General features: G+C 47.6%; 3 protein-coding genes and 1 pseudogene across 11 annotated transcripts; 2 read left to right on the forward strand and 2 right to left on the reverse strand.

The window, feature by feature from the left end:
- Positions 1 to 3,408: 3,408 nt before the first annotated feature.
- On the reverse strand, positions 3,409 to 12,413 carry Paxx (PAXX non-homologous end joining factor). Of its 5 annotated transcripts, none has more exons than XM_055600448.1 (7): positions 12,121 to 12,413; positions 11,989 to 12,049; positions 11,779 to 11,828; positions 11,498 to 11,688; positions 11,343 to 11,411; positions 11,125 to 11,209; positions 4,126 to 4,219 (listed from the first exon to the last, which is right to left on the reverse strand). In XM_055600448.1, exons 1-7 carry the CDS (start codon positions 12,240 to 12,242, stop codon positions 4,192 to 4,194), a joined length of 606 nt encoding a protein of 201 aa, XP_055456423.1. In that variant the 5' UTR covers positions 12,243 to 12,413; the 3' UTR covers positions 4,126 to 4,191. The 5 variants fall into 5 exon arrangements, with proteins under 5 accessions (XP_055456421.1, XP_055456424.1, XP_055456426.1 ...); XM_055600447.1 differs by lacking the exon at positions 4,126 to 4,219 and adding an exon at positions 10,831 to 11,050 and having other exon boundaries at positions 12,121 to 12,412; XM_055600446.1 differs by lacking the exon at positions 11,125 to 11,209 and having other exon boundaries at positions 3,409 to 4,219.
- On the forward strand, positions 8,793 to 10,055 carry Clic3 (chloride intracellular channel 3). Its single transcript, XM_055600452.1, has 5 exons — positions 8,793 to 9,136; positions 9,215 to 9,340; positions 9,454 to 9,560; positions 9,642 to 9,817; positions 9,897 to 10,055. The coding sequence occupies exons 1-5, from the start codon at positions 8,946 to 8,948 to the stop codon at positions 10,053 to 10,055; spliced, it is 759 nt and encodes a 252-aa protein (XP_055456427.1). The 5' UTR covers positions 8,793 to 8,945.
- Positions 12,414 to 17,434: 5,021 nt separating the features above from the next.
- On the forward strand, positions 17,435 to 18,184 carry LOC129671148 (heterogeneous nuclear ribonucleoprotein F-like; annotated as a pseudogene).
- Positions 18,185 to 23,830: 5,646 nt separating this feature from the next.
- On the reverse strand, positions 23,831 to 26,982 carry Ptgds (prostaglandin D2 synthase). 5 transcript variants are annotated; one of them, XM_055600395.1, is made up of 7 exons: positions 26,783 to 26,982; positions 26,137 to 26,293; positions 25,954 to 26,030; positions 25,190 to 25,306; positions 24,905 to 25,006; positions 24,381 to 24,441; positions 23,831 to 23,952 (listed from the first exon to the last, which is right to left on the reverse strand). In XM_055600395.1, exons 2-6 carry the CDS (start codon positions 26,199 to 26,201, stop codon positions 24,422 to 24,424), a joined length of 381 nt encoding a protein of 126 aa, XP_055456370.1. In that variant the 5' UTR covers positions 26,202 to 26,293; positions 26,783 to 26,982; the 3' UTR covers positions 23,831 to 23,952; positions 24,381 to 24,421. The 5 variants fall into 5 exon arrangements, with proteins under 5 accessions (XP_055456370.1, XP_055456368.1, XP_055456365.1 ...); XM_055600393.1 differs by having other exon boundaries at positions 26,137 to 26,276; positions 26,783 to 26,972; XM_055600390.1 differs by having other exon boundaries at positions 26,740 to 26,972.
- Between the last annotated feature and the right edge of the window lie 609 nt (positions 26,983 to 27,591).

A 27,591-nucleotide genomic window follows, 5' to 3' on the forward strand; every position in this document is an offset into this window, starting at 1 on the left:
AGCCTGTGGGAGCCTGTGTGTGTGGGTGAGGGAGTTAGGGTGAAGGCAGGCCACTCAGCCTGTATCCTGTGTTAAGGGAGGGACTGCTCAAAATGGGGAGATCTATCATTATTCCTCTTTCCCACTCATACAGCCTAGATCTCTGCTTAGTGGGTGGGTCCTAAGTAGGCTTTATGGAACGGTTGTGCAGTGCTGTTCACACAGCACTGGTGCTGTCTCTCAGCCCCATCTTAGCTCCCCACTAGGCCTAGCACCCACAGTGAGCTTCTTTGTGCTGGGTTGTCTCTGCTTTGTGAAAAGTGGAGGGGACTTTTGGGAGAAGACCTTCATGTTGATGATAGAGTCTGGGTGCATAAGAAGAATTTCCAGAAGGTGATGGGCCTTGGCTGGTGGGCATGTAGTCAGGTCCTGCCGGGTAGTGAAGTGGGCTGATGTACAGAAAGGCCCTAAGGCATAGAGCTTAGGAAAATCAGACCCAGAGAGAATATGGCTCAGGAGAAATAGGAACTGGGAACTCTTAGGTTAAAAAGTTATGAGGCCCCATGTTTGCTGGGCAGGAGTCAGGACAGCAAGATGAAGGCTTCTCGGGTTTCCACCTCAGATTTTAAAGTTCTTAGAGGTTTGGGACACAGAAGACCCTTAGGAGAATAGAGAGCTGGCTGGCACCATGTGAGGGAATAAAAGAAGAGGAAAGGGTAGGGGGAGCCAGGGAGAAAGGTGCTGTGTCCCTGTGGGTTATGAAAGCTACATGGCCTGCTATAGTTTCCAGAGTCTAGCCACAGAGCTGGTGCCCTGGGCAGTGGGCTGAGGTTTCTCTGGCCTGAGAGGCAAAGGGGCAGAGAGAGTGAACATGTTAAAAATCCGGAACGTGGACTTGGTTCATAAAACCACTTGATAGTCCTACAGAGGATCAGAATTCAGTTGCCAGCACCTGTGTTGGATAGTTCATAACTGCCTGTAATTACAGCTCCAGGGGATCTGATACCTTCTGGCTTCCATAGATACACACACACACACACACACACACACACATATACTCACAGATCTATGTACATACACATAAATAAAAATTAATTCTAGGAGTTTGGAGAGATGGCTCAGCAGTTAGCACTTTCTGATCTTCCAGAGGACCCGACTTCCTCATGTCATACAACCACCTGGAACTTCAGCTCCAGGGAATCCTATGTTCTCTTCTAGCCTCCTCAGGTGAGCGCGCGCGCACACACACACACACACACACACACACATCTCAAGAAATGTACCTAAAATACTGGGCACCTGGCACAGACCTTGTAATTCTAGATATTGGGACACTGAAGCAGAATTGCAAGTTCAGGCCCACTTGGTCTACAGAATGAGTCAAGGCTGTCCTGGACCACTTATGAATACTTGGCCTCAAAAAGTAAGCTGGCGTGCTGGTGCACAGGTGGCAGTGGCAGAAGCAGGTGGATCTCTGAGTCCAACACCAGCCTGGTCTACCTAACAAGTTTATGTAGAGCTACATAATGAGACCCTCTTACAACAACAACAACAACACAACACAAAACAACAACAACAACAAAAGTAAAAAGGGCTGGGAATATAGCTCAGTGGAAGAGCACCTGCCTGGCATGTTTAAGGTTCTAGGTTCAATCTACAATACCATCAAAACAACAAATGTGGCAGACACCTGAAGTTTTTCTCTTGCCTCTACACATCCAGCAGGAGCCTGAATTCCAAGAAAGCCTGGTTTCCTGAACCCAATGATGTGCACTGATTCCTACCCTAACCATTCATGCATGGTTTTGCATGAATTTCTTTATACTTCTGACAAATCTAAGGTGTAACCCTACCATCATCTTAAATTTGAAACTTCCAGAACAGTTCCAAGAAAAGAACAGTGTGTGTACCTATGCCCTGTGCACAAGCTTGTGGCTTGGAACACTCTGTTTTTCTTCTCAAGACAGGGTTTCTTTGTGTAACCTTGGCTGTTCTGGAAATTGACCTTGAACTCAGAGATGTGTCTGCCCAATTCTGGGATTAAAGATGTGTTCTACGACACCCAACCTGTGGGTTTTTTTTTAAATTAATTACAGTAATTAATTACTTTGTATCCCAGCTGTAGCCCCCTCCTTTACTCCCTCCCAATCTCAGCCTCTCTCCCTCATCTCCTCCCTGCCCCTCTCTAAGTCCACTGATAGGGGAGGCCCTCCTCCCCTTTCATCTGACTCTAGCTTATCAGGTCTCATCAGGACTAGCTACAATGTCCTCCTCTGTGGCCTAGCAAGGCTGCTCCTCCCTCGGGGTTGGGGGAGGGAAGGTCAAAGAGCCAGCCACTGAGTTCATGTCAGAGACAGTCCCTGTTCCCCTTACTGGGAAACCCACTTGGACACTGAGCCGCCATGGGCTACATCTGAGCAGGGGTTCTAGGTTATAATAATCCAAACCTTGGGCAGAGTGCAGGAAATCATATGAAAGAAGGGGGAGTTAGTAAGACCTGGAGAGGACAGGAGCTCCACAAAGACCAAATATATCTGGGCAGAGGGGTCTTTTCTGAGGCTGATTCTCCAACTAAGGACCATACATGGATATAATCAATCTGTGATTGTTGGCACAATCTGTAAGCATCCTTCTTGTGCTAACCCATCAGAAAGAAGTGCCCCCAAACTAGCAACTGTTCCCCCCTGCAGCTACCCCTATCCCTGACCCCACAGTTGCCCCCACACCCTCTTGCAGCTGCCCTCACCACTGAAACTGCCCCCGTTTGCCCTCGCAGCTGCCCCCACCCCAAACCTGCCCCCCATAACTGCCCCCCGTACCCTCACAACTACCCCATTCCCATCCCCACAGCTGCAGGCAAGGACCTCTCTCTGGAAACAACAGGGACACAATGCTGTCCGCCAGAGTCTGAGGCATTTCTTATGTAGTTTTTTAAAGAGCTACACAGGAGCTGTAAGAGCACTACCATCCCTACCTCAAGCCCAGGAGGCTGAGGAACTGAGCAGGGCTACAAGGAATAGGAGCTTGAGGATGACCATGGACCAGAAGCTTCTGCTGTAAGAACAGACATAGGCTACAGGCTAGAGGCCAGTCAGGGCAATCATGTGTGCAGCCTGTAGGATTATAGGACCATTACTAGTGCCCTTACCCTTACTTTGTCACAAGTTACCCATCAACCAACCAGGGCCTTTCAACAAATCAACTGACCAGTTACCCAGTGCCCACCAAGTCCGTAGTAATCGGGGGTGGCCTGGGCTGCAGTAGGGACTCTGAAGGACTCATTTCCTGAAGTTTTCAATGTGATAATAGTGAAGTATTATTGACTCTGTGAGATTCATACAGTGCAGTGTTGAAAAGGGAAGAAAAGCTATGTGTCCTGGTTTGCTTTCTATTGCTGTGATAAATACCACAACCAAAAAGAACTCAGGGAAGAAAAGGTTTATTTCATCTTACAGTTCCCCACTGAGAAAAGCCAAGGTACAAACCTGGAGGCAGGAACTGAAGCATAGGCCATGGAGGAACACTGCTTTCTGGCTTACTTTCAGCCTGCTCTTTATACAGTCTGGGACTACCTGCCCAGGGGTAGCACTACTCACAGAGGGCTGGGCACACCCTCCTCTATCAACCATTAACCAAGAAAATGCCCCACAAACTTGCCTATGGGCCAGTCTAATGGAGGTATTTTCTGAATTGAGGTTCCCTTTTCCCAGATGACCCTAGCTTTTTATCAAGCTAACAAAAAACTAACTGGCATATTAGGTTTGGTGGTGATACCTGTACCCCCTAGCACTCAGTAACAATAGGAAGGGGGTCAGGAGTTCAAGGCCAATATGGGCTGCCTAAGACCCCGTCCAAACACAAAAATAGAAAAAAAAAATTTCTGCCTCTAGAACCAGTTAGAGTTGGAGCATTTCCTTGTGCTACAACGTCTCTGACGTAGTATCTCACCTTTTTTTTTTCCCTGCCCCTCAACCAGGACAGGTTTGGCAAGTGCAGAGATTTGAATAGATCTAATTATTTCCTGGGTCAGATGCAGTTGGACATTTTGGTGCAGAATACAGTAGGTTATGATATGCCTAAGGCCAGCAGTCCTGGTGAGGGTCTGTCCTGGAGCTTGGTGTCAGCTTCTCAGTGGGAAGACCTTTCTCTTTTAGCACTGAGACAATGAAGCAATAGCCCATTGTCCAGGATTGTTTCATTTTTCTGCATGTGTCAGTTAGCATTCTCATGGAGTCCGCTTCTGCTTAAAACAAAACAAAACAAAACAAAACAAAACAAAACAAAATGTCATTGAGCCAGCTATGCTAATGAATGCCTTTAATCCCAGCACTCAGGGATGCAGAAGTGGGCAGATCACTGTTAGTTTGAGGCCAGCCTGGTCTACAAAGCCAGTCTAGGACACCCAAGGCTACACAGAGAAACCCTGTCTTGAAAACAATAACATGTCATTGTGGACTTAGGCACTTAAAATCTTTCCGTTGTGTTTGTGTTTATGAATGTGTGTGTTTAGGTCTGCACATTCTGTGGTTTTGGACTTGGTTCTCCTTCAACTCTCAGCTCCAGGGCTCAAAGGCAGCTTTTAGGCTTACATTTGAACAGCAAGTGCTTTTGACCACTAAGGCTTCTCTTGCTAGCCATTGTTTTTTTTTTTTTTTTTTTTTTTTAATTGTTGTTGTTTTTTGAGACAGGATCTTTGTGTGTAGTCCTGGACTATGTTGGGATTATAGGCAGAAACCATCATGCTTGGTTTGACCTGGCCTGTGTTCCTTTGCCCTGCTTAGACAGTTTCTGAGCTTCCCCTGTTTTCTGGCCCCCACACAGACCAGCCCTTCCCCTGTGGGCCTTCTCTAATAGCACAGAGGGCTGGGGGCTCCTGAAGCCAATTCTTCATAGTTCTGGAGGCTAGGAGTTTTAAGACCAGAGTTCTCTATGTGTGATCCTAATGGGTCTCTCCTACTTACCCTTATACTCAGATCAGCTCTGAGAAACCCCACCTCCTAATCCTTTACCATGGCTATGAGGGTTTCTGGGGAGACATGACAATTTACAGTAGAACCCTTTTGGGTGGGGGATCAGGGATCTTGGTACTGGTTCTGCTACTGCTATAGGAATGTCACCACACCTAGATATTTTATACAGGCAGAGCTCAGAAATATCCAAGCATGTCCCTACTGATGTCCCCCAATATACCTAGCCTCCATTACCCTATTCCCTAATAGTTTGTGTCTCCTTTCAGATTAGAGCTGTTAGAGGACAGTTAGAGTGACATATGCTTGTAATCTCAACACTTGAGAAGTGGAAGTAGGAGGATCAGGAGTTCAAGGCCAGCCTGGGCTACATGAGACCATATCTTTAAAAAAAAAGTTGAAACTGTACAGGAACTGGATTTCTATAAGAGACACTCTTGATTGCATCAGGGAGTCAAATGTACAAGGAGGGAGACATGAGCCATTCTTGGGTCTATCAGCCCCCAGAGGATGTTCTGTATGTAGTAGATATTTCAGTCAAGGTCCTATGGTCTTGGTAAGTCATGGGTTCAGTTAAGGCAGGTGGCATTAAGTTTTTTTGGAGGACAGGGTACTGGAGGAGTTGCAATTGAACTGAAGACTTCACACATTAGGGAACTGCTCTACCTTTGAGATAGCTGTATCCAACCCATTTACTTTTGAGGAAAAGCCTCAGTAAGTCCCCCAGGCAGGACTTGAATTTATAATACTTCTGCTTCAGCCTTCTAAATTGTTGAGATAGCAGGCCTGTATTACCAGGCCTGGCTGCTTTTCTCATTCCTTTAAAATATTTACAACCACTGGAAGTGGTGGCATATGCCTTCAGTCCTAGCACTCAAGGCAAAGGCAGGAGGTTCTACATGAGTTTGAGGATAGCCTGGTGTGCAAAGTGAGTTCTAGGACAGCCAGAGCTATACAGAGGAACACTGTCTCAAAGGACAAAACTAAAATATTTACAACCCACACATTAAGAAATTTACATGGTGTGTCTGGACAGAGCAAACACTGGTGTCTGTGTCCCCCATCAGAAGTTTCCTACAGACGCCTCTTGCTCAGAATGAACCAGCAGAAGCTCATTATCTTGCATGCTATTTTTTTTTTTAAATTTTTAGATGCTTTAAAAAAAAGTCCTCTGTGTTTTCCAGTTTGTATTGGTTTGCTGTGGTTATCATAGGAAAGGAGGAGAGATTGGAATTAGGGCAGGCTGGCTCCCCTAAAAGCCTGAGAAAACACATATTCCAGGCTCTTTCCCAGCTCCTGGCCTTTGCTGGGCAGTCTTCCACAATCTGTTGAGCATAGGTGTGTCATCCTGTCCCCTGTCATCATGTTCACAGGTTGTTCTGTGTGCATGTCTGTGTTAAAATATCCCCTATCCCTCTCATGGTGCTGAGGATCAAACGTCGGACTTTGCATGCACAGCATGCTCTCTACCACTGAAAAATATTCTAGCCACAAATCTCCCTTTTTAAAAGGAAATAGTCATATTATTGCTTACAGGGTGGTCTCAGTTTTAAATTTGATCGCCTCTTTAAAGGACACTATTTTTAAGGACACTATCTTCCAATAATGTCACAGATCCTGGGGTAACACATGAAGGTTTTAGGGGAACACACAAACCATTAATACCAGACTCTGTTGACATGTACATGTGAGCCCATGTCTTGTCCCATTTCCTGTGATGGTACCCGGAAGGACACAGTTCAGTGGTGCAGTAATGACCCTGGATTTTGGAAGGCAAATTGGAGCTGACTCCAGGACACTGAGCATGGGAGCAGAGCACTGATGACTCCTACTACTCACAGGACATGCCCACAATTCTTGTAGCAGAGAAGCTCCTGTGTCACTCTGGCTTGTTTCTTTGAGACGTGTGTTTTGCTTCTTTTTCTCCAAGCTACTGCTCATGTTGTCTGTCCACCTCATCCCTTTCTTGTGAATTTTTAAGGGCTGTTTTGCAAAAATATATAAACACAGGGCATGTCTGGTAACCACTGGCATTTGGGAGAGGCTTCATGCTCTACAGTGGTGATTTGACTGCAAAAGCAGAAAACCACAAAACAGAAAGCTGATCATATCAGTAAGAAGCCGAAATAAAAGTGGCTCTAGGAGCTGAACGCCAAGGATGTCAGAGCTGCATTCCACCTGTCTGGGATCTCAGCTCCAGCTGAGGGCAGGGAGGTGACTAGACAGGGCTAGAAAGGAGGGAAGTGGGACAGCTGAAGCACTGACATGTGAGCAGGTGAATGGGCAGGTATGGAACCACCTTGGCTGTACTATCTAGCCTGGATGGCAGCAACCTACCAGAGAGGGGAAGCTATCCCCTGGTCCTGGTATTAGCCAGTGGGCATGAGTTTGAGGCTACATGTCCTCTGTGGCACACGTTCTAAAGGGCAACTCTCCTGGAAGGCTGCTGCTATCATGCACAGGTAGAGATACAAGTAATGCCAAAGGAATTCCCACTGTGGATCCCAACAGACTCGGAAAGCCTGAGTGACAGGTGTGTGCCTGGTAGGGTCAGGCTATCCTGTTTTTTTTCCTTCCTTCTGGCGACCACATCCCTACCCCAGTAGGTAGTAGCTTCCAACCCTTCTTGGTGTCATCTGAAGGTCAAGGTGAAGAGTAAAAAAACCTGCTCTGAGCCTATGTGGACAGGATGGGGGCATGGAATCCTCTGCTAAACTGGGTTAAATGTCAAAACCAGGCTTATCAGCCTGCCAGCCATGAACATGGCTGGAATGTGGGCCTGTCCTGAGGGCAGAGGACCCTACCTGATTGGGCTTTGTTGGAGGAAGGGGACATCTCTTCCAGAGGGCTTATCAGACACAGGCAAACAGAGGCATTTCCCACCCACTCCTACTCCATGGCTTTTTGGGATCAGGACTTGACAATGGAGAATGTACTGCAGAGGGCTGGACCTGGGCTAAGGTCAGGGTAGTGTGGTTCTAATCCAGAGCTGTCCCTTCCAGGCTAGTATCCAATGCCCCTGGGCTCTCCTGGCCTCCTCACCCTCTGTCTACATTCACCACACGGAGGCTTCAGTCTTTTGCTTTTCCCACCCTCACAGCCAGCCCTGAGACTTAGGCCCCTTGTGGTCTGTCATGCATGGACACCCTGGTCTTGTACAGACAGCTGGATCTGCCTTGGCAACCTAGGTGGCTCTGTGGGGCGGGCCCACAGAACGAGGAGGGTGGGGCATCTAGGGAGACTTAAAGAGCTCCCAAGGCACACCCTGTGCCCTGTGCTGCTGCCGCCATCGGATGCCTCAGCTCCCACCATGGCTGAAACTACCAAGCTCCAGCTTTTTGTGAAGGTTCTGGGGAAGCTGGGTTGGAGGGGTGCTCTGTTTTGTTGTGTAGGCTGAGGGATGGGTTTTCCTAATGGTGTCTGAGTCCCTTCCCCTATGATGGGCTTAAGCTGCCCCATACTGGGCTGAGTAGTCAGGCATCCTGGGGTAGGAGCTACCACAAAGGGGGGGGGGGAATCAGTCTGGGTCCTGCTCTTTATCTTGCTTGGCTCCTGGATTTGGCCCAGACCTGGGAGAAAGCCCTTGGTGGTAGGTGTCAGTCTGGTAGCTGGCACCGACATTTAGCTAGAGATTCAAGTTCATGTGCCAGAACGAGGCTTGTCAGACAGCCCCATCAGCTCTCAGGCGAGTGCTCAGATCTGAGTGGAGGCAGGTGCTGGCCTCCTTTGACCACTCCCTTCCCTGAGCTGTTAGCCTGAATACCCAGTTGTGTGGGTCAATCACTTAGAAGACTGACTCTCTGGCCTGCCCCACCTTGCAGCCAGTCTCCACGACTGGAACCCTCTGGCTCTGGAAGAAAAGGTTGTGACAGGACCCCAAACCCAGGTCTCCCTACTCCCAGCTTCTCCCCATTCCAGGGATCAGTTCAAGAGCCCTCACTAGACACTTGTACATGCCAGGGCCAACCAGGCCAGAGCCCTAGCCTGCCTCCAGAGCCAATGGCAGTGGGAGGCAGAGTCCCACCCAGTCAGGTGTTAGGATTCCTGGGTCTGCTCCCAGCCTCTGCTCCACCCACCCAGGCCAGTGAGGATGGCGAGAGTGTCGGACACTGCCCTTCTTGTCAACGGCTCTTCATGGTCCTACTCCTCAAAGGTGTGCCCTTCACACTCACAACAGTGGACACACGAAGGTGAGACACTGCCCTGGACCCCTCCCTGGCCTCTGCCTACCTCAGGCAGGCCACCTCCCTTCTGCCTGGTGTCAACAGGGCATTGGATGTGCTGAAGGACTTTGCGCCAGGCTCACAGCTGCCCATCCTGCTCTATGATGGGGATGTCAAGACAGATACACTGCAGATTGAAGAGTTCCTGGAGGAGACACTGGGGCCACCTGAGTACCTGATGGGACACCCCGGGGGGACACCTGGGAGAGTGCCTAGGAAGGGTGCTTTAAGGGACAATATATGTGAGGGTCTGACTGGAGTTCCTAAACCATTTACATCTACAGCTTCCCAAGCCTGGAACCCAGGTACAGGGAGTCCAACACAGCAGGCAATGACATCTTCCACAAATTCTCTGCTTTTATCAAGAACCCAGTGCCTGCACAGGACAATGGTGAGGCACAGGCCAGCAGTGAGAGGTAGGAGAGCTAACCCAAGGCCAAGGCTGAGTCCTCACTGTGCCCTTGTCCCCAAGCCCTGTATCAGCAGCTGCTCCGTGCCCTGACCAGACTAGACAGCTTCCTGCGTGCACCTCTGGACCATGAACTGGCACAGGAACCACAACTTCCTGAGTCCCGCCGCCGCTTCCTAGATGGTGACCGGTTTACACTTGCTGACTGCAGCCTGCTGCCCAAGCTGCACATTGTGGATGTGAGTAAGGGACCAGCTGGTAGGTGTGGGTAGAAGGGTTGTTGAGTGAGGTCCTCATCACACTCTATTGCACCTGCAGACCGTGTGTTCACACTTCCGCCAGGCGCCCATCCCCATGGAACTGTGGGCTGTTCGCCGCTACCTGGACAGTGCATTGCAGGAGAAGGAGTTCAAGTATACGTGTCCACACAGAGCAGAGATCCTGGCAGCTTACCAACCTGCTGTGCACCCCCGTTAGCACCCCTACCTCCATACACACATCTGTAGCCCCATAAAGCCTCTCTGCCTGAAGCAACTGTGTCCTGAGCATCCGAGCAGCCAGAGACCCAAATTACACCACTCCAACCCCCTGGTGATAAACATAGTTCAAGATGACAGCTCAAAATGATGAAGGCAAGAGAGTCCACTGGGGAAGGCACAGCTCATCTTCCTCCATGGCGCTAGCACAACAGCCTGGGGCTCCCTACAGCTGCCCTGGCACAGAGGCACCAGAGACCTAGGGGACTGGATTAGTCTACCAAACCAGTCAGGCCAGAGCTGGGTGGGGTGCCCTGGAAGGTCAAGAAGGGTGAGGAACAGAGCCCCATGAAGCTCAGCCTCCAGGATCCTGGCCAAGTAGGTGGGGACAGGCTAACATTCCTGAGTCCAGCCATGGGCTGTGGGCTAACCCCATCTCCTCTAAGGGCCTTCCAAACACTCATCTGCCCAAGACACCTCCTCTGTGAATCTTTGTATGGGAGAGATGTGAACTGCTCTACCTGGGTGGGGAGTGAAAGTGTGGGACAGCATTCTAAGCCTTAGTGAGTCTGGCCCTACCAGACTGGGACCCTCTCAGCTTCTGGGCTGGCTATGCAGAAACAACAGAATAGGTCTGAGAAAGGTCTGCTGTCCTAGACACAGCCAGGACAGCCTCCTAAATACTGAGAACCTGATGCATCTGTTTGCATCCTGGGGTGCCACACCAAAAGGGTCTTCTCTGGGCCCCTTCCCAAGACCAATTCTCACTAGTCAAGTCTGGCTTAGCATCTCTACTTGAGGGAGCAGTTTATTTGACAGGGAAGGGATAAGAGGCACTCTTGCCCAACAGCAGGACAACAGTGGAAGTGAAGCAAAGTTGTCTGATGGGTGGGAGTCTCAGATCTACCCCTTTGCTTGCAGACAGGCTCCTGGCAAGGTCACAGGTTTTGCTATATTCAGGTCTCATCAAAGTCTACACCACCAGATGGTTTCTTACTAGAAAACAAGAGTATATAATTCACAGAGGAGAGGGAAATGGGCCCAGGGTAGGAAAGACAGGTGGCAAGTACCTTTTGAAGCCAGGGTTGATGAGAGACTCCCCTGGACACCTTTTCCTGACCCCAGGTCCAGAACTGCCTCTCTGGTGATCAAGTTCTGCCAGAAAACCAGATCAGGGAATTCTTGAAACCCAACAGAACCCTGACCAGAACTCTGTCCACGTTGAAAGATTCTCTCTAGAACATGAGACATCTGGGGAGGCAGCTCCAGAGAAAGACCAGCCCCTTACCTGCTAAGAAGAGGTGAGGGACTGCTGGCTGGGTGTTCTTCCTGGGCCTAGCAGTGGTTTCTTCTGCAGCTGGGAGAAAGCCATGGCACCCCACTCAATACCAGGAGGTTCTGCAAAAGCATGTCCCCAAGAGAGGATACAGGTGCCCTCCTTACCTGCCAGCCGCCTCTCTAGGTTGCACACACGCTCTGCCAGGCTGAGAGTCAAAGCCTGCAGCCTGAGGGCTGCCTCTTGGCTGGGCACCTTGGAGAGGTCAAAGGTCAATGCAGAAGTGTCCCCTGAAAGGGTCATCAATGCCCTGTCCTCTTGCAGGCTTACAGTCACTGCTTGCTGCTGGCAGGCTGCCCTAAGAAGGGAGAAGGTGTGTGTTATGGTCAGGATGTGTTATCCCTACCCAAAGCTCCTCACTCACACGGCCTCCCTAACTGGGACTCACCTGAATCGGGAAGAGATATCTTCAGTGCTACTTAGGCCAGATCGGGCTTTCTGCTAGGAACACGGAATTGTCACTAACAGCCCAGGATCCTGGACCCACTGGACACCCCAAACTGCCCAACCCTGGATATACTATTAGAACCACAGTCACAGGAGAGGGAAAAGGGTGGCAGGCTCCCAGATGTCTCCTATCCCCAGTGCTGTTACGCACGAGTGTTGCCAGGCTGTCAGGTGAGAAGCAGGTACTCCAGAGCTCCGCGGCGTCCGTCACACTGGGCGGGAGGGGCTGTCAGGCACGGCGCCCGTTGCGCTCCCTCACTCCACGTCCCTAGACCCCACTCACCAGAGGTTGAAGCCGTCGCGGAACCCCTCTCCATTACTCTCCCTCACGCAGTAGCACACCAAGTGGGGAGAGCCAGAGCCCGTCGACACAACGCAAAGCGGCAGCGACAGCGGCGGTGCCATAGCAGGTATGGCTGCTGGAGCCAAGCCAGCTGTGGGGTTAGGGCGCCTGCGCAGAAGTATGAACTACAAGACTTCCTTGCTAAGCTGTCCGCTCGTGGGCAGTACTTCTGTTGTCTAGAGGGAAGGAAGGACAAGACTGCTGGGCGGGGCGGTATTCAAAGGGTGTCAGTGTTTCCGGGGAATTGGCTTTGGGCGCAGGGCCGAACTAGAGGGCGGAGCTTGGCGCGTGGGGCGGAACTAGAGGGACCTGGAGGGCGGGGCTTAGCGCTTTAGTCCCTTTTCTGAAGTAGACTCCTCAATTCTATAACGTGCTTCGCCCTTCGGCTCTTGCACCCTAGCAGAGATGTACTAGGGCCTCATTCCCTGTGCTCCTTGGCTCTTCTGGGTCCCTCCTAGCGACGGCGCGCACCTCTGCCGCTCTTAATGACGATCCTCTTTCTTATCCATCCCCCATGGGCTTCTCCTCGACATTGTTAGTCTCTTGTCCCTTCATGTCACTTTAGATATAAACACATCTCTTTCCAAGCTGAGTTGTAACAAGCCAAAATGCAAGAGTGAATACAGTGTGTTTGGTAAATAGTGCAAACAGGGAAATGTTCTCCCCATGCAATTTTCTCTTTCCATTGTCTGAGCCTGGTGCAACCTATTGTCTTAGTCCTGAGAACACCTTGACCAACACAAGGTCTCTGGAACTTGAGATCTAATGGGAGAGATGAATTATCAACAGGACAGCACTCATGGTGCTGCAAACTGTTGATCAGAATTCACAAGGGCTGCAGAATATGAGCTGGTGCTATTTGAGCTACTATCTGCAGAGAATGGAGGCCAGCAAAGCATTTGCTCAGAAGGCCTGGATGGAACAGAAGTCTTCCAAGGCTGTGCAGGAGGGTTGTCATGGGCTGGAGAGATGGTTCAGAGGTTAAGAGCAATGACCTCTTCCTAGAGGTCCTGAGTTCAATTCCCAGAACCACATGGTGGCTCACAACCATCTATAATGGTGCCCTCTTGCAGATAGAACATTGTATGCATAATAAATAAATCTTTTTTAAAAAGGAAAAAAGAAAATACCATAATGGCTCTCATGAACCTGTGAGAGCCATGGTGATTGTGACTTTGTGAATTGTGCTAACATATTTGAAGGATGCCATTAACCAGACAGCCCTCAATTCTCACTTTCTTTGAGTTTTGCTTAAGCCTGCCTCAGAGCCTTTGGTGGGTTGTTACCTGTCCCCAGCCCTGTGCATTACCTGTAGCTTTTTACTGAGACAGCATCTTTTGAGAGGGTCCTCTTGAGGCTTTGAGAAGAACATTTCACTCTGCCCAAGTCTCCATCCCTCTCTCCCATGTCATTACTTATTTTCCCTGCTTTCACTGTGTACTGTACATTCTGGCTTTAGTATTCTCTAGCACAGCCTTGGTGTCTGTCTGCCTGCATTTCCACCCTAGCATGACCCCTCCCAGAAGCTGCACCTAAAGTCTTGCTTCAAGGCACTGGAAGATGGCAGAACTGATGGTTGTCATTTCTCCCATCCCTATTGTATTGCTCACCACAACACAGGTATGGAACCCTGCCAGTGCTAGTGAGGGACTAGGAGGCAGAGACCTGTCCAGACCTGGGAGACAGCACAACACATCCTCTTCCATTAGAGGGCCTGCCCCAGACCTTAAAGACCCAGAGATAACACAGCCTATTGTCCTAAGCTGCTAAATACTGCAGTGATTTGTTTCTCAGCTTTCTACGGAGCTGCTGGTTTTTGTTGTTGTTTCTGTCTGTCTGTTTGTTTGTTTGTTTGTTTGTTTACCACTTTTGTGTTTTCAGTTCTTAGGCAATGAGCTAGGCCCAGCAGTGCATAGCAGAGTTCCCAACCACTTGAGGGGCTCAGACATTGCTTGGACCAAGGAATTAAAAAAAAAAAAAACCTTTTAAAATTGTGTGTATATGTGAGTGCCTGTGTACATGTGAGTGCAGGTACCCATGGAGTCCAAAAGAGGGTGTCATATTCCTGAAGCTGGCATTACAGGCAATTAGTAATGAGTTACCATGTGGATGCTGGGAATTAAACCTGGGTCCTTTGGGAAAGCAGCAACTGAAATGATGATGTGCACAACAGATATTATATGAGATGGAAAGAGAAAGACATGAAAGTGGGAGGGGATGGGACACCCCAACAGAGAGGGGAGAAAGCAAGAAAGAGGAAGAACAAGAGCGCAAAAGAGAGAGAGGTAAGAGGCAGGGGTCCATTTATAGCTCCTGCACAGATGAATCGTGACTGTTAGGATGACATCATAGGTTACTAGGCAACCCAGAAGCAGGCTGCCTAAATACTAACATTTTGCCCTGTTTCTATAATTAAAAAATGAGGAGTTTGGGCTGCTTCTCATGTTAAAGCATATAAATGTAGGTTCATTGGAAGCAGCTATTGGTTGCCATACAAGGGGGTAAGAAAAAGAAAGGAAGAAAAAATAATAGCACCAAAATGTCCAGATTACATGGTGAGGAGAAAGGGAAGCCCCTGCCCTGGAAAGTTCAGGGTAGAGGGTAGAATTTGCCAGCCATGCACTGCAGCAGATAGGGATTGAGGAATACTGGGAGAACCTGGAGCTGCTTGTCCTGGAACTGAAGCACACCATTTTAGCCTTTTTGTTAATAATAAATGAATAATGAGTGGAGATTCTCTTCTGGCTACTTCCTGCTGACAATGGGGCTGCTATAGGGAGGTCAAAAGGCTGAAATACTGGCCAAGTCCAGAAAGAACAGGCTGTTTTGATGCTGTCCAGGATCTGTGAGAACATCAGTGGCTGAGAGGGAAAGTGCAGGTCCAGCTTTATGAAGTCTGTCAGGTCAGACTGGGACACCTATGGTAGCTACCTTGGTGCTATTGTGGATGTAGGAAACACCTGAGTCTGGTAGGCTGCTGGAACATCTATGTAGGCAGAAGATAAAGTTAAGTAGGTTATGGAGAAAAATTCTTTAGGTGTACATTTAAAACTTTTGGGAGAGTGAACAGAGGTGGAATGCTTGGATCAAAGAAGAGACTTAAACATGGGAACCTTCATTTACCCAATCACTGGCAGTAATTAAAAAGGTTTTATTTTCGATCTGTTATTTAAGGAAACTTGAGGCCAAGTTTGGTTGCAGAGGTGTGTATGCTTAGAGGCCCTTAAATCAGGTGCTAGGTATAGAAATCTGAAATTCTCCAGAAAACATTCCAGAGGAGAGTCTGGAGGAACAGAGGAATGGACTATTCCCATTGGGCAGGTAGGAGTCAGTGACCTGTCAAGGTGTCCCAAAAGCAAGGTATGACTTAGTAGAGTAGTATGGTACAATCTGTTCCAACAGCTCATCAGTGTTGGCCAGAGACCAAGGGCACAGTTGCCTATAGCAGACATGGTTTACCTAGCTAGGATTTTGTAGATGAGCAAGAGGGGGAGGGAGCAAAACCATGCTGGTAGAGAGAAAATATCACCCAAGAGAGAAGTTCTAGATGAAGGGTTTGGATGTACGTTGGTGAAAGCTGTAAGAAGCATTTGCGCCAACCAGAAGTGAAGACTCACCAATCAGCTGTTGTCGGGTGTAGGAGTGTAGTGATCCGGTAGCCAGGAATTGATGCCATCCAGCAGGGAAGACTCACCAATCAGACAGTGTTAGATGTAGGAATGTAGCAATTGAGTAGCCAAGAAAGGGGAGTCCCAAAACCAGTGAAAAGGGAGGAATCCCACCCTCTGAGATAGGCAGTAGGTGAGAAATTTAATCTGGAGACCAATTGAGCTGAGAGGTGGATTTGGGTGGATCTCTTTTTAATTTTACAAAGGAGATAAAACTCTAGACATGTTAGTATCACCATTGTAATCTGCACTAAAATACACACTGTAGAAAAGGCAGTAGACATACACCCTTTAAGACATAACCACTCTTTAAGGTAAGCTCTGGAAAGGCAGAGGCCTTCCATGAAGTAGAAGGTAGAAGTAGAAGTAAAACATCTTCCTAGACCCTCAGACATTCGTAGCTGGCATTAACCAACTTTAAAGCTTAAGGTCCTCATAACTTAACTTTTGGTATCCTTAAGCCTTGAATCCAATTATTTACCATCAGACATAGGAGAGACTGCTATGAACATTTATTATCCTTTAGCTAAAGAAATTGTAAAAGGTTATATCTGAGACCTGTTCTTGTTTGATAACAAATCAGACTCTGTCTGATAGTAACAGCTCTAGGATTGAGACTTAAGCCTGGTCTCCTTCATATGAAGGCAATTGAGATGCATCTCAGTTGCAAGACAGAAACTGGCAATGTGACTGTGAGATCTGAATGTGAGGTTAAAACAGACCTGCAATGTTACCCTGGGCTGGGTGAGGGTGGTGGAGGTCGCTGAATCTAGGACCCATTTATCCTCCGCTAGGCCAAGGAGCTCAAAGGCTGGAAGTGTCTGTGGCTCTTGTGCTGGTGGAGCTTCCATGGCTGGGAACAGAGGACAAGCTTGCATGGGAGCATTTTGACTTCTAGAGGCCAGTCTGCCAGTAGGCAGAGTATGGCTTGTTGAGGCAGCCATGAAACCAGTGTCCCCTTTAGCTGCATTTGAAACAGTTACCTGGCAGAGCTGACTTTTGGCTATACCCTGGTGGGATGGGGCATTGCAGATTTCTTGTTTTTCTTCTGTGGGAAGCTGACAGCCTCAGAGCAGTAGCCAAAGTCTGGAGCATAGTTTTTGCTGTAGCTGAGCCTGTCGGGAAGATTCATGGGCTTTAAAAATAATTTTTCCAACTCCTGTATGGGAGGTTCAGGGACCATGCTCAGCCATTCAGTTAAGACGGCAGTGAGGCCATGTCTGCATCTGCAGGACTATAAATATGTTTTTGAACATGTTAAAGGACTCGATCATCTATAAGATGACCAACTATTAATTTGCATTTATTAACCGCTAAATATTAGGACTTTAGGTTTGGTCCTGTTAAGTTGAAACCTTAAAAGTCTGTTAAAAGGAGAGCATAACAGTTTCCTGGCTTGCATCCTTCCGGCTCCGTCGTGGAAGGAGGACTATGCCTCATCTTCCTGAAGGTTGAGAACAAAAAGAAGATGCACCTGGACTTTTCCCAGAGCGCTCTGCGGAGTCTAAGGCGTTGGGTGGAGTTGGTTCGTAAGCCGCGCTCCTTACTGTAAATAGAAGTCACTTCTGCCTTCCTCCCATGGAAAACTTGTTATCTTCCATAAATGTTTGCTACAGAAGGCATCTGTGGTGGTTCCTTAAACTACAAAAAATTGCCCAAGCTTGTGACATCAGCCCTGTCAAGTGTTCATGATGCTGGGCCCTGAGGGAGGTGAAGGCTATGTGGTCAAACTCTGAGGCCTACCCTGTCCTGCTCAATTGAGGACGTACAAAACTTCCTCTTCAACTGCACAATTCATGATGGGTTGCAGGTGTTCATTTCATTTATACTAGAGAAGGTAGGCAGAGTGGTGAGGCTTTTGTTGAACTTGAGTCAGAAGATGATGTAAAATTGGCTCTGAAAAGAGACAGGGAAAGCATGGGACACCAGTATATTGAGGTGTTCAAGTCACACAGAACTGAGATGGATTGGGTGTTGAAGCACAGTGGTCCAAACAGTGCTGACAGTGTCAATGATGGCTTTGTGAGGCTTCGGGGACTCCCATTTGGATACACAAAGGAAGAAATCGTTCAGTTCTTCTCAGGGTTGGAAATTGTGCCAAGTGGGATCATATTACCTGTGGACCCGGAGGGCGAGATTACGGGGGAGGCCTTCATTCAGTTTGCCTCACAAGAGTTAGCTGAGAAAGCTCTAGGGAAGCACAAGGAGAGAATAGGTATATTGAAGTGTTCAAGAGCAGTCAGGAGGAAGTTAGGTCATACTCAGATCCACCTCTGAAGTTAATGTCTGTGCAGAGGCCTGGGCCCTATGACCGGCCTGGCACATGGATGGTTTAGAAGCAGGTTGTGTCTGAGTCGGCAGTTCCAGAGGGGAGGGGCTACAGCTGGAATACAAAGTGAATAAATTGTAATATACTAAAAAAAGATTAAAGTCTAGTGCGAGCGTCCCAGTTTTCCCAAGCCGACTCTATCGCAGTGTGAGCATCTGCTTTGTCCCAGGTGTTCGGAACACATGGCAGGTCACTGAGTCTGAGCTGCCAAGAGCAGAGGGACAGGTGCATGAGATAAAGGCAGGGCAGTTGAGAGAAAGTGTAGGTTTTAAGGACTATGTAGTTGAGTGGTGGTTAGGGATAGGGCAAATTCGCTTAAGGCGTGACCAGACCAGATGCTCCCGGGAGAGCCCTTCCAGACCCAACACATCAATGAAATAACGATGTGTACAATAGATATTATATGAAAGAGGTTTATTGGATGGAGATGGAGAGAGAGAAAGAGAGAGAGAGAGAGAGAGAGAGAGAGGATGATGATGGGAAGGGAGAAAGAGATGATGATGATGAAAGAGGGGAGGGGACATCCCAACAGAGAAAGGAGAGAAAGCAAGATAGAGAAAGAACAAGAGAGCAAGAGAGAGAGGTAAGAGGCAGGGGTCCATTTGCCTGCCAGGTTCGTCTATCTGGCAGGTGACACATGATGACATCATAGGTTACTAGGCAACCCAAAAGCAGGCTGCCTAAATACTAACAGCAACTATTCTTAACCATTGAGCTATTTTCTCTAGCCCATTGAACCAAGGAATTTGAGGCCACTTTGGGCAGCATATCAAGACCACTTTAGGTAAGGTGGGTCCAAGTATTCTGAGCATTGAGGGTAGGATTTGGCATGGCTTGTAATGCTGTTGTGTGTAATTATATGTTATGTATTATACATAATTTGACATACTTTGTTTCTGGTTGAAGAACTGGCTGCCCCTTGTGGCCATACTACGGGGTGCAGTATATGACAGATGGATTGACTGCTGCCAGTAGGGACTAATCACTTCTGGACTCCCAGGAACCAGGGCTTCCAACCAGAAGGAAGGGTAGGGTGTCCCTGAGGCTAACGAAAGCACCCCACCTTTCCCCATTCTAGACCCTTTTGGGAGTCCTTGGAGGCGAAGCTGAACCAGTTGTAGGATGGCCTGCCACATCTCTGTTGTTATCTCCTTTTGGCCTAAGGTAAGGATGAACAACAACAGATAGAACATTATTCAAGTGACAGCCCAGGCAGCATTTCTCAGTAAACACCTCTGTGGTGAGAACTCGGTTTTGGTGGACTGACTGTACCTTATCCAAGCCTTGTAGAATACAGCTGCTACAGGAGCAGATAGGAATAGAGCTTTCTGGCTTGGTAGGCCCTCCCCACTTCATATTAGTGACAGTGCTCACTTCTGGCCAAGACCTGGAGACCAGAAGGTACTGGGGCATTAAAGGGGCTGGCTGATCAGTGGAGCACATGCAAGAGGGTGTGTGTTAGTGTATGTGTGTGCTTCTTTTCTCTGTGACATCTCATCCCAGCCAGCCTCAGTTAAAAAAAAAAAAAAAAAAAAAAAAGGTCTGGCAAGACAGAAGTGTTTTTTTTTGTTTTTTTTTTTTTTGAGTGAAAAATTTCAAACCAACTACAAAGAAGAAATAATAGCATAATGAGTCCTGGATGGAAGAATTACCAACATTTGACAAATTTACAGTCAGTATTTGTTATTAAATTCTATTCTATTTTATCAAATTTTGTAGAACATTTATATTACAGACAACACTAAACTTTACCCTCAAAACTTTCAGGACAATTTGCTCTCTTTTTGAGCAACTGCATGAGTCCAGCAGAGGCCTGATGTGTGTGGCCATAACTGTCTTCCCCAGCCCTGGAGGCAGTGTGTATGGATGTGTGTGGCTCTTTCTGTGGATTAATTGTTAGTAATCATGGGCCAAACTTCATCTGTTGGCTGACTGTTTACCCCTTAACTTGATTTAGCTTACTTAAAAAATTTTCAGAGAAAAGCAGCTCATTTGGAACAGCAAACACTGATAAATGGGCTCTTTTCTTGAAGCTCTGCACTCCAATTGAATTAGCACAACAATCTCATGACTTGCATCATCAAAATAGCAATAGCATAAAAAAAACAGTATCATATCACCATATTTATCAAGTTATAAAACAATGTCCACAGTGTCCATAATTTACAACTGTACCACACATGGGTATTAATCCGAGAAGGCTTATTCTTAACCAACTTTGGCAGATGGATATTACTCATATATCAAAGTTTGGACAACAAAAATTTGTTCATATAGTAGTGGACATTTTTTCTGGCTTTATTTTTGCTTCTACACAAACTAAAAAAGCTGCTAAACACATTGTTGCTCATTGTTTATTATACTTCACCATTATGAGCATACCAAAAGTCATTAAAACAGACATGTCAGGATGTATTGGTAAGGCATCTCAAACTTTTTGTATGCAATTTAATATCGCAAAACTAAAATTCTTTATATTCCACAAGGACAAGATATTGTTAAAAGAGCACATAGTTCATTAAAACAACAACTACAAAAAATCAAAAGGGGGGAGTTATATCCCTGGACTCCAAAGAATTCTTTAAATCATACTTTGTTTATTTAAAAAGTTTAAAATTTGGACAAACAGGGTTTGACAGATGCAGAACGTTTTGGCGCCCAAAAACTAAAAGATAATTTTGCCATGGTGAAATGATGAGGTCCTTTAACTGAACAACGGAATATGCCCAACTGATTTTGATGCAGGGATGAGGCCTTGTTTGTGTTTTTCCACAGGATGCTGAAAAAGCTCTTTGGTTACCTGAATGACTGATGCAGTTTGTGGAGGCTGCCACTACTGCTGACTGTATCAGCAGTAGTTTGGTGATGAGTGCAATAAGAGAACCATGCTGGGCATATGTTCCAGATCCTCCTCTGCTACAACCTGTTCCTTGGAATGGTCTGGAAGTATTTGTATCCACTACTGACACTCACTTACTAGATTTTCCTTGGACTGAGCAACAAGTGACTTCACAGCTGAATAATTATTCTGGTATCAGTAAGGCAATTCCTATATGCTTTCCAAAAAAATGCTACTCAAAACTGATGTGTCATTGTTACTTCACAAATATGGACTGCAAATATCACAAAGAATACTCAACAAAGTGTCATGATGGGCATGCCACAGTTTGAAGAAACTAATATTTCTCACAACTTATATTCACAAAGTGTTAGAGCATTTTTATTAAAACCAGGTGGTTTATGAGACCCCATATATAATAAATCTATTAATTGGAAGCACTGTTATCATGCCTGTTCAATTTTCTATTAGTAATGTATCTAAGATAATTAGCTGGTCAGAGAATCAAACAGATTTAGGCAACAAAAAAATACTTGTTTCAGAAATTTGGATTACTCCAAAAATTATATTCAGAGACATTTATGGAAAGTAGCTGCAGTATATATCCTCCTATGCTGTCTACTGATTCAAAGATTAATAACAGTAGTTATGGACATGGTGTTAGGAAAGATGTCTCTGTTTGCTTAACTTTCCCTTATTTATTTTTACTAGGTAATGTTAAAATTGAAAATATGTCTGTAAACTTTAATGTTTCATGCTTGAATTGCTATCTTTCCAATTGCTTATCAGTTGTTAATGTACAAACTTCAGTTCTGATTTTACATCAACCACCATTCATTATGATAACTCATATCATATCATATCATATCATATCATATATCAGCCGCATGGTATTTAGGAAAAGGTTTGCAGGTATTGAAAGAAATGGAAAAGGCTGTAAGTAGAACTAAACATATGGTAGGCTTAATTATAGAAATAATCTTTGCTTTGATTGCTTTGATAGCCACAGTTACAACAGCTGTTATCGCACTGACACAAGAAGTACAAGCAGCTAGTTATGTTAATGACTTATCTCATAATGTTACTGTAATATTAGGACTGCAAAATGATATTGATGAAAGATTAGAATAGAAAATAGATGCTTTATATGAAAGTTTGCAAGTTTTAGGAGATGAATTGCAAGGCTTAAAAATTAAATTGAATTGTCATGCTTATTATCAATGGATTTGAGCTACACCCTTAAAGTATAATGAAAGTTATTTTAATTGGGAAAAGGTTAAAAAAAACATTTGTTGGGAGTAAAGCAGCATAACAATTTATCTTTAGACTTGGTTTGGCTACATCAAGAGGTAGTCTTTTATTTATCTATTTATTATTTATTATTATGAAATGTTCTATCTGTATGTGCACCTGCACTCCAGAAGAGGGCGCCATATCTCATTATAGATGGTTGTGAGCCACCATGTAGTTGTTGGGAATTGAACTCAATACCTCTGGAAGAGCAGCCAGTGCTCTTAACCTCTGAGCCATCTCTCCAGCCCTCAAGAAGTAATCTTCAGGCAAAAAGTTAAACCATTTAAATTTGACACAGCAAAAACTGCTAAAGACCTTTTAAATCAGTTGTTTTCATCCTTGCCTTCATGGAGACCACTCACTCATAGCCTTATTGCTATAAGTGTGGTGGCTGTTTTATTGCTTCTCATGTGTAGTCTTCTTCCAGTAACCATAAATTTGATGCTTCAATCCTTATGCAGAATTACAGGACAGCTCCATGGACTTAATGCCTACAGCATTGTGGAGGATCCTGGGGAAGAAGAACTGAGATGGCTTCTTCTGAGTGGCCTTCATATCCCCAAGATACCTGAGATGGCTGGCCTGTATTGGGACACACCCATTGTGTTAGACCATGGATTGCCTTGAACCTGGCTCAGCTGCTTCTGTACTTTTTACCCCACATCCTATCAGCCCATGTTTCCCGTGGGAGGTCTGAGGAGCTCAGCAGACATGGGCAGGTAGTCCTAGTGACCTCTAGGCCAGAGGGCTGCCTCCTAGTTCTGGGGTGTCAAGTCTGGCGTAGTGTAGTCCCCCTTCTGAGGAAGAATTCTCAGAGGCCACCCTCTCCACTGACTCTCAAATGCTGGTGTGGTGTGCTTGAGCCTGGGCCCTGCACATTATCAACCAGAAGGGAAAGAGAAAAGGGCTTGAGAGTAGCTGCCCAGGAGAAATCTGGAAGAAAAGGGGGCTAGCTGGGCAGCCATGTGTGGGTTTGGTGTCTTTGATTCCAGGGCTTTGGCCAGGGGGCTGGAGTAGAAGCAGAGGCACCCTCTCTTCAGCCCACCACATCAGATATCTGGGGAGTACAGATACTCAGCACAGATACTGTTGGTCATAGACATTGTGCTTGGAACCTACTCCTGTCAAACAAATGACTCCTCTTTGTCCCTCCAACTTTATTGCCCAATCCAAAGATTCTTTTCCCACACTTTGAAAAGTTTATGGGATCCGAGGCTCCCTGGACTGACAGGGGTAGATACATGTCTAAGGGATTGCCTATTAAGTGACTGACCCCACCAGCCCCACCCAGGCCTGGCTGTGGCTGGCAGATTGCAGGGGCTGTGGCTAGGTTGGTTGGGGCACATAGTGAGGTTGTAGCCCTGTGCAGGGCAGGTGTGGAAACCAGCAAGTTCCCTAGGCTGTTCCTAGTCAGGACTTCAGCAGGAACAGACACCCTTCTGGTCATCATGTTGAACAATTTATAGGAGGGGTGAGGAGCATCCCAGGGGCCTAGAGGACAAAGAGACAAGAGCCAAGGTCTGACTTGCTTTAGACTTTTATTTCTCATGCAGGACAAATCTGGAGGATGGAGAGGCACTTTGGGTAGTCAGGGCTGGGGTCTCAAGCATGACAGAGCAAAGGAGTCCTGAGGGCCAGATTAGCTGGTCAGAAGAACAGGATCCATCAGTGACATAGGCAGCACTCTTACCCCATGGGGCCCAAACAGTGGAGTATTCCTCCAGAATCTATGGCCCCAAAGTCTCAGTCAGTGGCACTAGTGAAGAGCCCCTGACTTGCCATTTCTATCCCTGGCCATTCTCCTTCCTTATCTTGCCCACCCTGCTTCCTTGGAGACCCAAGTTGTAGGATGGGCTTCATGGGGTGGGAGCTCCTCTCCATTCTGTCTGGGACTAGGCACCTCCTCCATTTTCCCTCTTCTCTTGAGCCCGTGGCTGTCTGCCCTATCCTTGCCACTGGTATTGGAACTATAATTTCTTTGTGACTGTCTCACTTGGATACTTGCTCTGCTTGGGTAACTGTGTCCCCACCTCTCAGTGGCCATGTGTTGAGCGAGTAAATCAGCACTTACCATGTGAAGCCAGCCCTCTGACTGACTCCTCTCATCTGTTTTCACTCTTGAATGCACTTATCTGTCAGGAAAGAAGCCCAAAGAAGTAGTCAGTATCAGGCTTAGACCCATATTCACATGGACTTTGTGCTCCTCCCCTGACTCTGAGAAGCATCCCCCAAGGCATAGAGAGCTAGCTTTGGTTGAGCCCCCAGATTTCAGACTTCATCCCACCTCTGTTCCAATCTGATCTTCAAAACCTAAGGGGTGGTCTTTCTCCATCTGTTTTTGTCTAGTAGAACCCCCATATCCCTAGCCAGGGGGCTGGCAGATAGGGGAGCTAGGTTTCTACTATAAAGGGGGTTCCTAATAAAGGGAGCTGCAGGCAGACTACACCTCAATTTATTTCCTTGGGGCCCCTGGATTAGTAGGCAGTAGGGCAAGGACAAGCTGTCCCCATTTTCCCCTCACCCTGCTATAATCAGAGGCTAGTTCAGCTCTAATCTGATTTTAAGTTCCTCCCCAGCAACTTAAGCTCCCCTCACCTGGTTGGGGCAGGAAAACAATGTCCTCCTCTGTGAGACCCATGGACTTGCTAAAACTGATGAATTTCTTCTTCAGCTTATCCTTTGGAGTCGCGCTTCTGCCTGGTAGATAAAGAAGGGGTCACTCTTAACATTCGTAAAGCCTCCTCTCTGCCCTCACCCCTGCGTCTTGGGGACCACCCCTCTGTTTCTCTCGTCTAGGATCAGGTCTTGGTCTTTTTGCAACCTCAGGCTAGGCCCCTAAAAGGTCTCCCCGTGTGTGGGCCTGGTGGGTGTGATACCTACTGTAGAGGGTAGCCATTCGGAAGTCCTGGCCTGGGCCCTTGGTGCCTCTGCTGAACAGGAGCGCGTACTCATTATAGTTGGTTTCCATCACTAAGATGGTATGGACGCTGCCCCAGTCTGGGAACCCAAGAAATGACACTGATTGAGACAGTACTCCCACATCTCTTCCTCCTCTGCTTGGAAAGGGTGACCTTTGTGGGCGGCACTGTGTGTGTGTGGAGGGGGTAGTCTCAGGCCTTTGGCTCTCAGAACACTTCTCCCACTCTCACTTGGGCTACCTCCTTGTCTTTTCCTGGGTGGCTACCAGTCAGTTTTTGGCTTCCTGCCTTCACAGCCTGGGAGCACTATCTTCACACACAAGTCTCTGGGAGAGGGCAGGAAACACTTAGACTCAAAAAATTAGTAGGCCAGGTTACCATATAGTTAGAGCAGACGGAATGGGGTTTCTGTGGGAAGCCATGTCTCAGGTGAGGGATGGAGAGAGGTCCTTGTGAATTGTGGGGAACGCCTGTGTGTGACCCACTTGGGCAGCAGATTAAGGGCAGGAAAGGGGCCTGGCAGAATGTACGTGGGCTTCAGAGTCCCCAGAGATAAGTCCATCTGTCCCCAATACCTATGCCTTAGGCAGATGCACAGCCAGGTCTGGCCTTAGATGACTAACCCTGATGGTGTGGCCATTATCCCCACAATTTTAGGATAAGGGACTGTCCAGTCCACCAGCATTTACCTCAGAATTTACCCAGATAAGGAAGTAGCTCACTCACGGGGACTGTTGTACTTGTAGTGTCCAGGAAGTCCTATAGGCTGCAGTAACATGATCTTGGTTTCACACTGGTTTTTCCTGTGGGCAGATTACCTTTGAAGTAAGAGATCAAGCCCCAGAATGTCCCCAGACAATGATGTGGGCCCTTCTGGGTCCCAGAACTTGCCATACTCCACTGTCTTACCTGAGGAAGGTAGAGGTGAGGTTGAGGCCACCATCTGTGGAAGGGGCTATCACTGTCTTGCACATGGATATTACTGCTTTCTTCTCCCGGAACCAGCTTGAATTGGAGGCGAGGCCTGCGCTGTACCAGCGCCCCAGGAACTGTGACCAGTTGATGCCTAGGTTGGCAATGCTCTATGCACTCCATGACCTCATGGGCAGACCCTGGTGGGCTCCTGGTTCTTCCCCCTCTGACTCCTCCCACACACAGGTCCTGGTAGCACCCCTTCGCTTGGACTATGCTCATCAACACATACCCCTTCATCTCTAATAGTCAATGATTCATTGTCTCATGGAGAAGGTGGGGTAGCAAAGACACCCCTCCCCCCCAGAATGTTGAGGACCTCATCTTTGTCCCAGTCCTCATCCCAGTCTACTAGTTGGTGGAATGGGTATCAGAGCATGCCACATTCCTGGAGGAGTTAGGTGAACCAACCAGGCAGTGTGCAGCTAGAGTCCCAGCCAGCTCCTGTGCACAGTAACACACATGGCTGGCAGTGCTCAGCACATCTAAAAGCATGTACTCTTTTGTGGGAGAAAGCCTGGCTCTGAAGCGCTCACTGACCTGAGGATTCTGCTGCCTTGAGTGTGGGGTAGGGAGCCCTCACCTTGTCCTGTTGAAAGTTGGGATGCACTGATTCGTGGCCCTGGGCTGGAGTCTGTAGGAATCCCAAGAGACCCAGCAGGACCAGCCCCGTCCACAGCATTCGAAGAGCAGCCATTTGCCTGGAGCAGAGCGGGTATCTGGGCCTGAGGCCAGCAGTGTGGGCAGAGCAAGGGAGGCCGTGGGCAGAAAGAGCAGAGGACACTGTGGAGATCCCTATTTATGATCCAGGCTTGGCCTTCACCCAAGGCCCAAGGACTGCCCACTGGAGGCTCGTGATGCTGCTGTGAGGGAGGTTGGCTGTCCCAGCTGCAGCCTCATCTACAACGGGGCTGGTTATGTAAGAGCTTCCAGCTGAGTCCCACACCTCAGTGAAGACAGGGCAGGGCAGGGCAGGCAAAGGCCCCTCTTTCCCAGCCTCAGAGACAGAACTGGCTCAGACCTTGTCCCACCGGCTGCTGAAAAATCTAGTCACTTCCCACCTGGGGCTAAGACCTTCTCATAAGTCCTACCTCTCATCCCTCTCCAAGTCCATGACCCAGCAGGGAACACAAAGCACCGTTTGTGCCTTGAACATTTGGTCATGACAGGCTAACAGGCTAGGTGGCCATGAGGAACCCTTACCAAGAGAAAGAAACTACCTTGCAGTGAATCCAAGAACCCATTGTGCTGAGTACAGCTCCCCCCACATGAAAAGGTTCACATGGTGGCCCTTTGGGCTCCCGTAGGGAAGTAAGCAGTGGTGGGTGGGAAGGGTGGTACAGTGGACTTCAAGCTGCTATAGGTAAGCACAGGTGGTTGCAGTCTGTGGCT

Source organism: Psammomys obesus, unplaced genomic scaffold (assembly GCF_907164565.1).
Source record: "Psammomys obesus unplaced genomic scaffold, mPsaObe1.curated_primary_1811, whole genome shotgun sequence".
NCBI lineage: Eukaryota > Metazoa > Chordata > Mammalia > Rodentia > Muridae > Psammomys > Psammomys obesus.

What these genes read in the sequence shown, in the direction of transcription:
- Clic3 (XM_055600452.1), top strand. Translation starts at nt 8,946, where the DNA reads ATGGCAGTGGGAGGCAGAGTCCCACCCAGTCAGGTGTTAGGATTCCTG. An exon ending in ACAACAGTGGACACACGAAG is followed by an intron (nt 9,137 to 9,214) that starts GTGAGACACTGC and finishes TGGTGTCAACAG; the next exon opens with GGCATTGGATGTGCTGAAGG. An exon ending in CCAAGCTGCACATTGTGGAT is followed by an intron (nt 9,818 to 9,896) that starts GTGAGTAAGGGA and finishes TTGCACCTGCAG; the next exon opens with ACCGTGTGTTCACACTTCCG.
- Paxx (XM_055600446.1), bottom strand. Translation starts at nt 12,242, where the DNA reads ATGGCACCGCCGCTGTCGCTGCCGCTTTGCGTTGTGTCGACGGGCTCT. An exon ending in GATATCTCTTCCCGATTCAG is followed by an intron (nt 11,689 to 11,778) that starts GTGAGTCCCAGT and finishes CTCCCTTCTTAG; the next exon opens with GGCAGCCTGCCAGCAGCAAG. An exon ending in CCTAGAGAGGCGGCTGGCAG is followed by an intron (nt 11,412 to 11,497) that starts GTAAGGAGGGCA and finishes GCTTTCTCCCAG; the next exon opens with CTGCAGAAGAAACCACTGCT.
- Ptgds (XM_055600390.1), bottom strand. Translation starts at nt 26,896, where the DNA reads ATGGCTGCTCTTCGAATGCTGTGGACGGGGCTGGTCCTGCTGGGTCTC. An exon ending in CAAGGCAGCAGAATCCTCAG is followed by an intron (nt 26,294 to 26,739) that starts GTCAGTGAGCGC and finishes TTGCCAACCTAG; the next exon opens with GCATCAACTGGTCACAGTTC. An exon ending in CTACAAGTACAACAGTCCCC is followed by an intron (nt 25,307 to 25,953) that starts GTGAGTGAGCTA and finishes TTGGGTTCCCAG; the next exon opens with ACTGGGGCAGCGTCCATACC.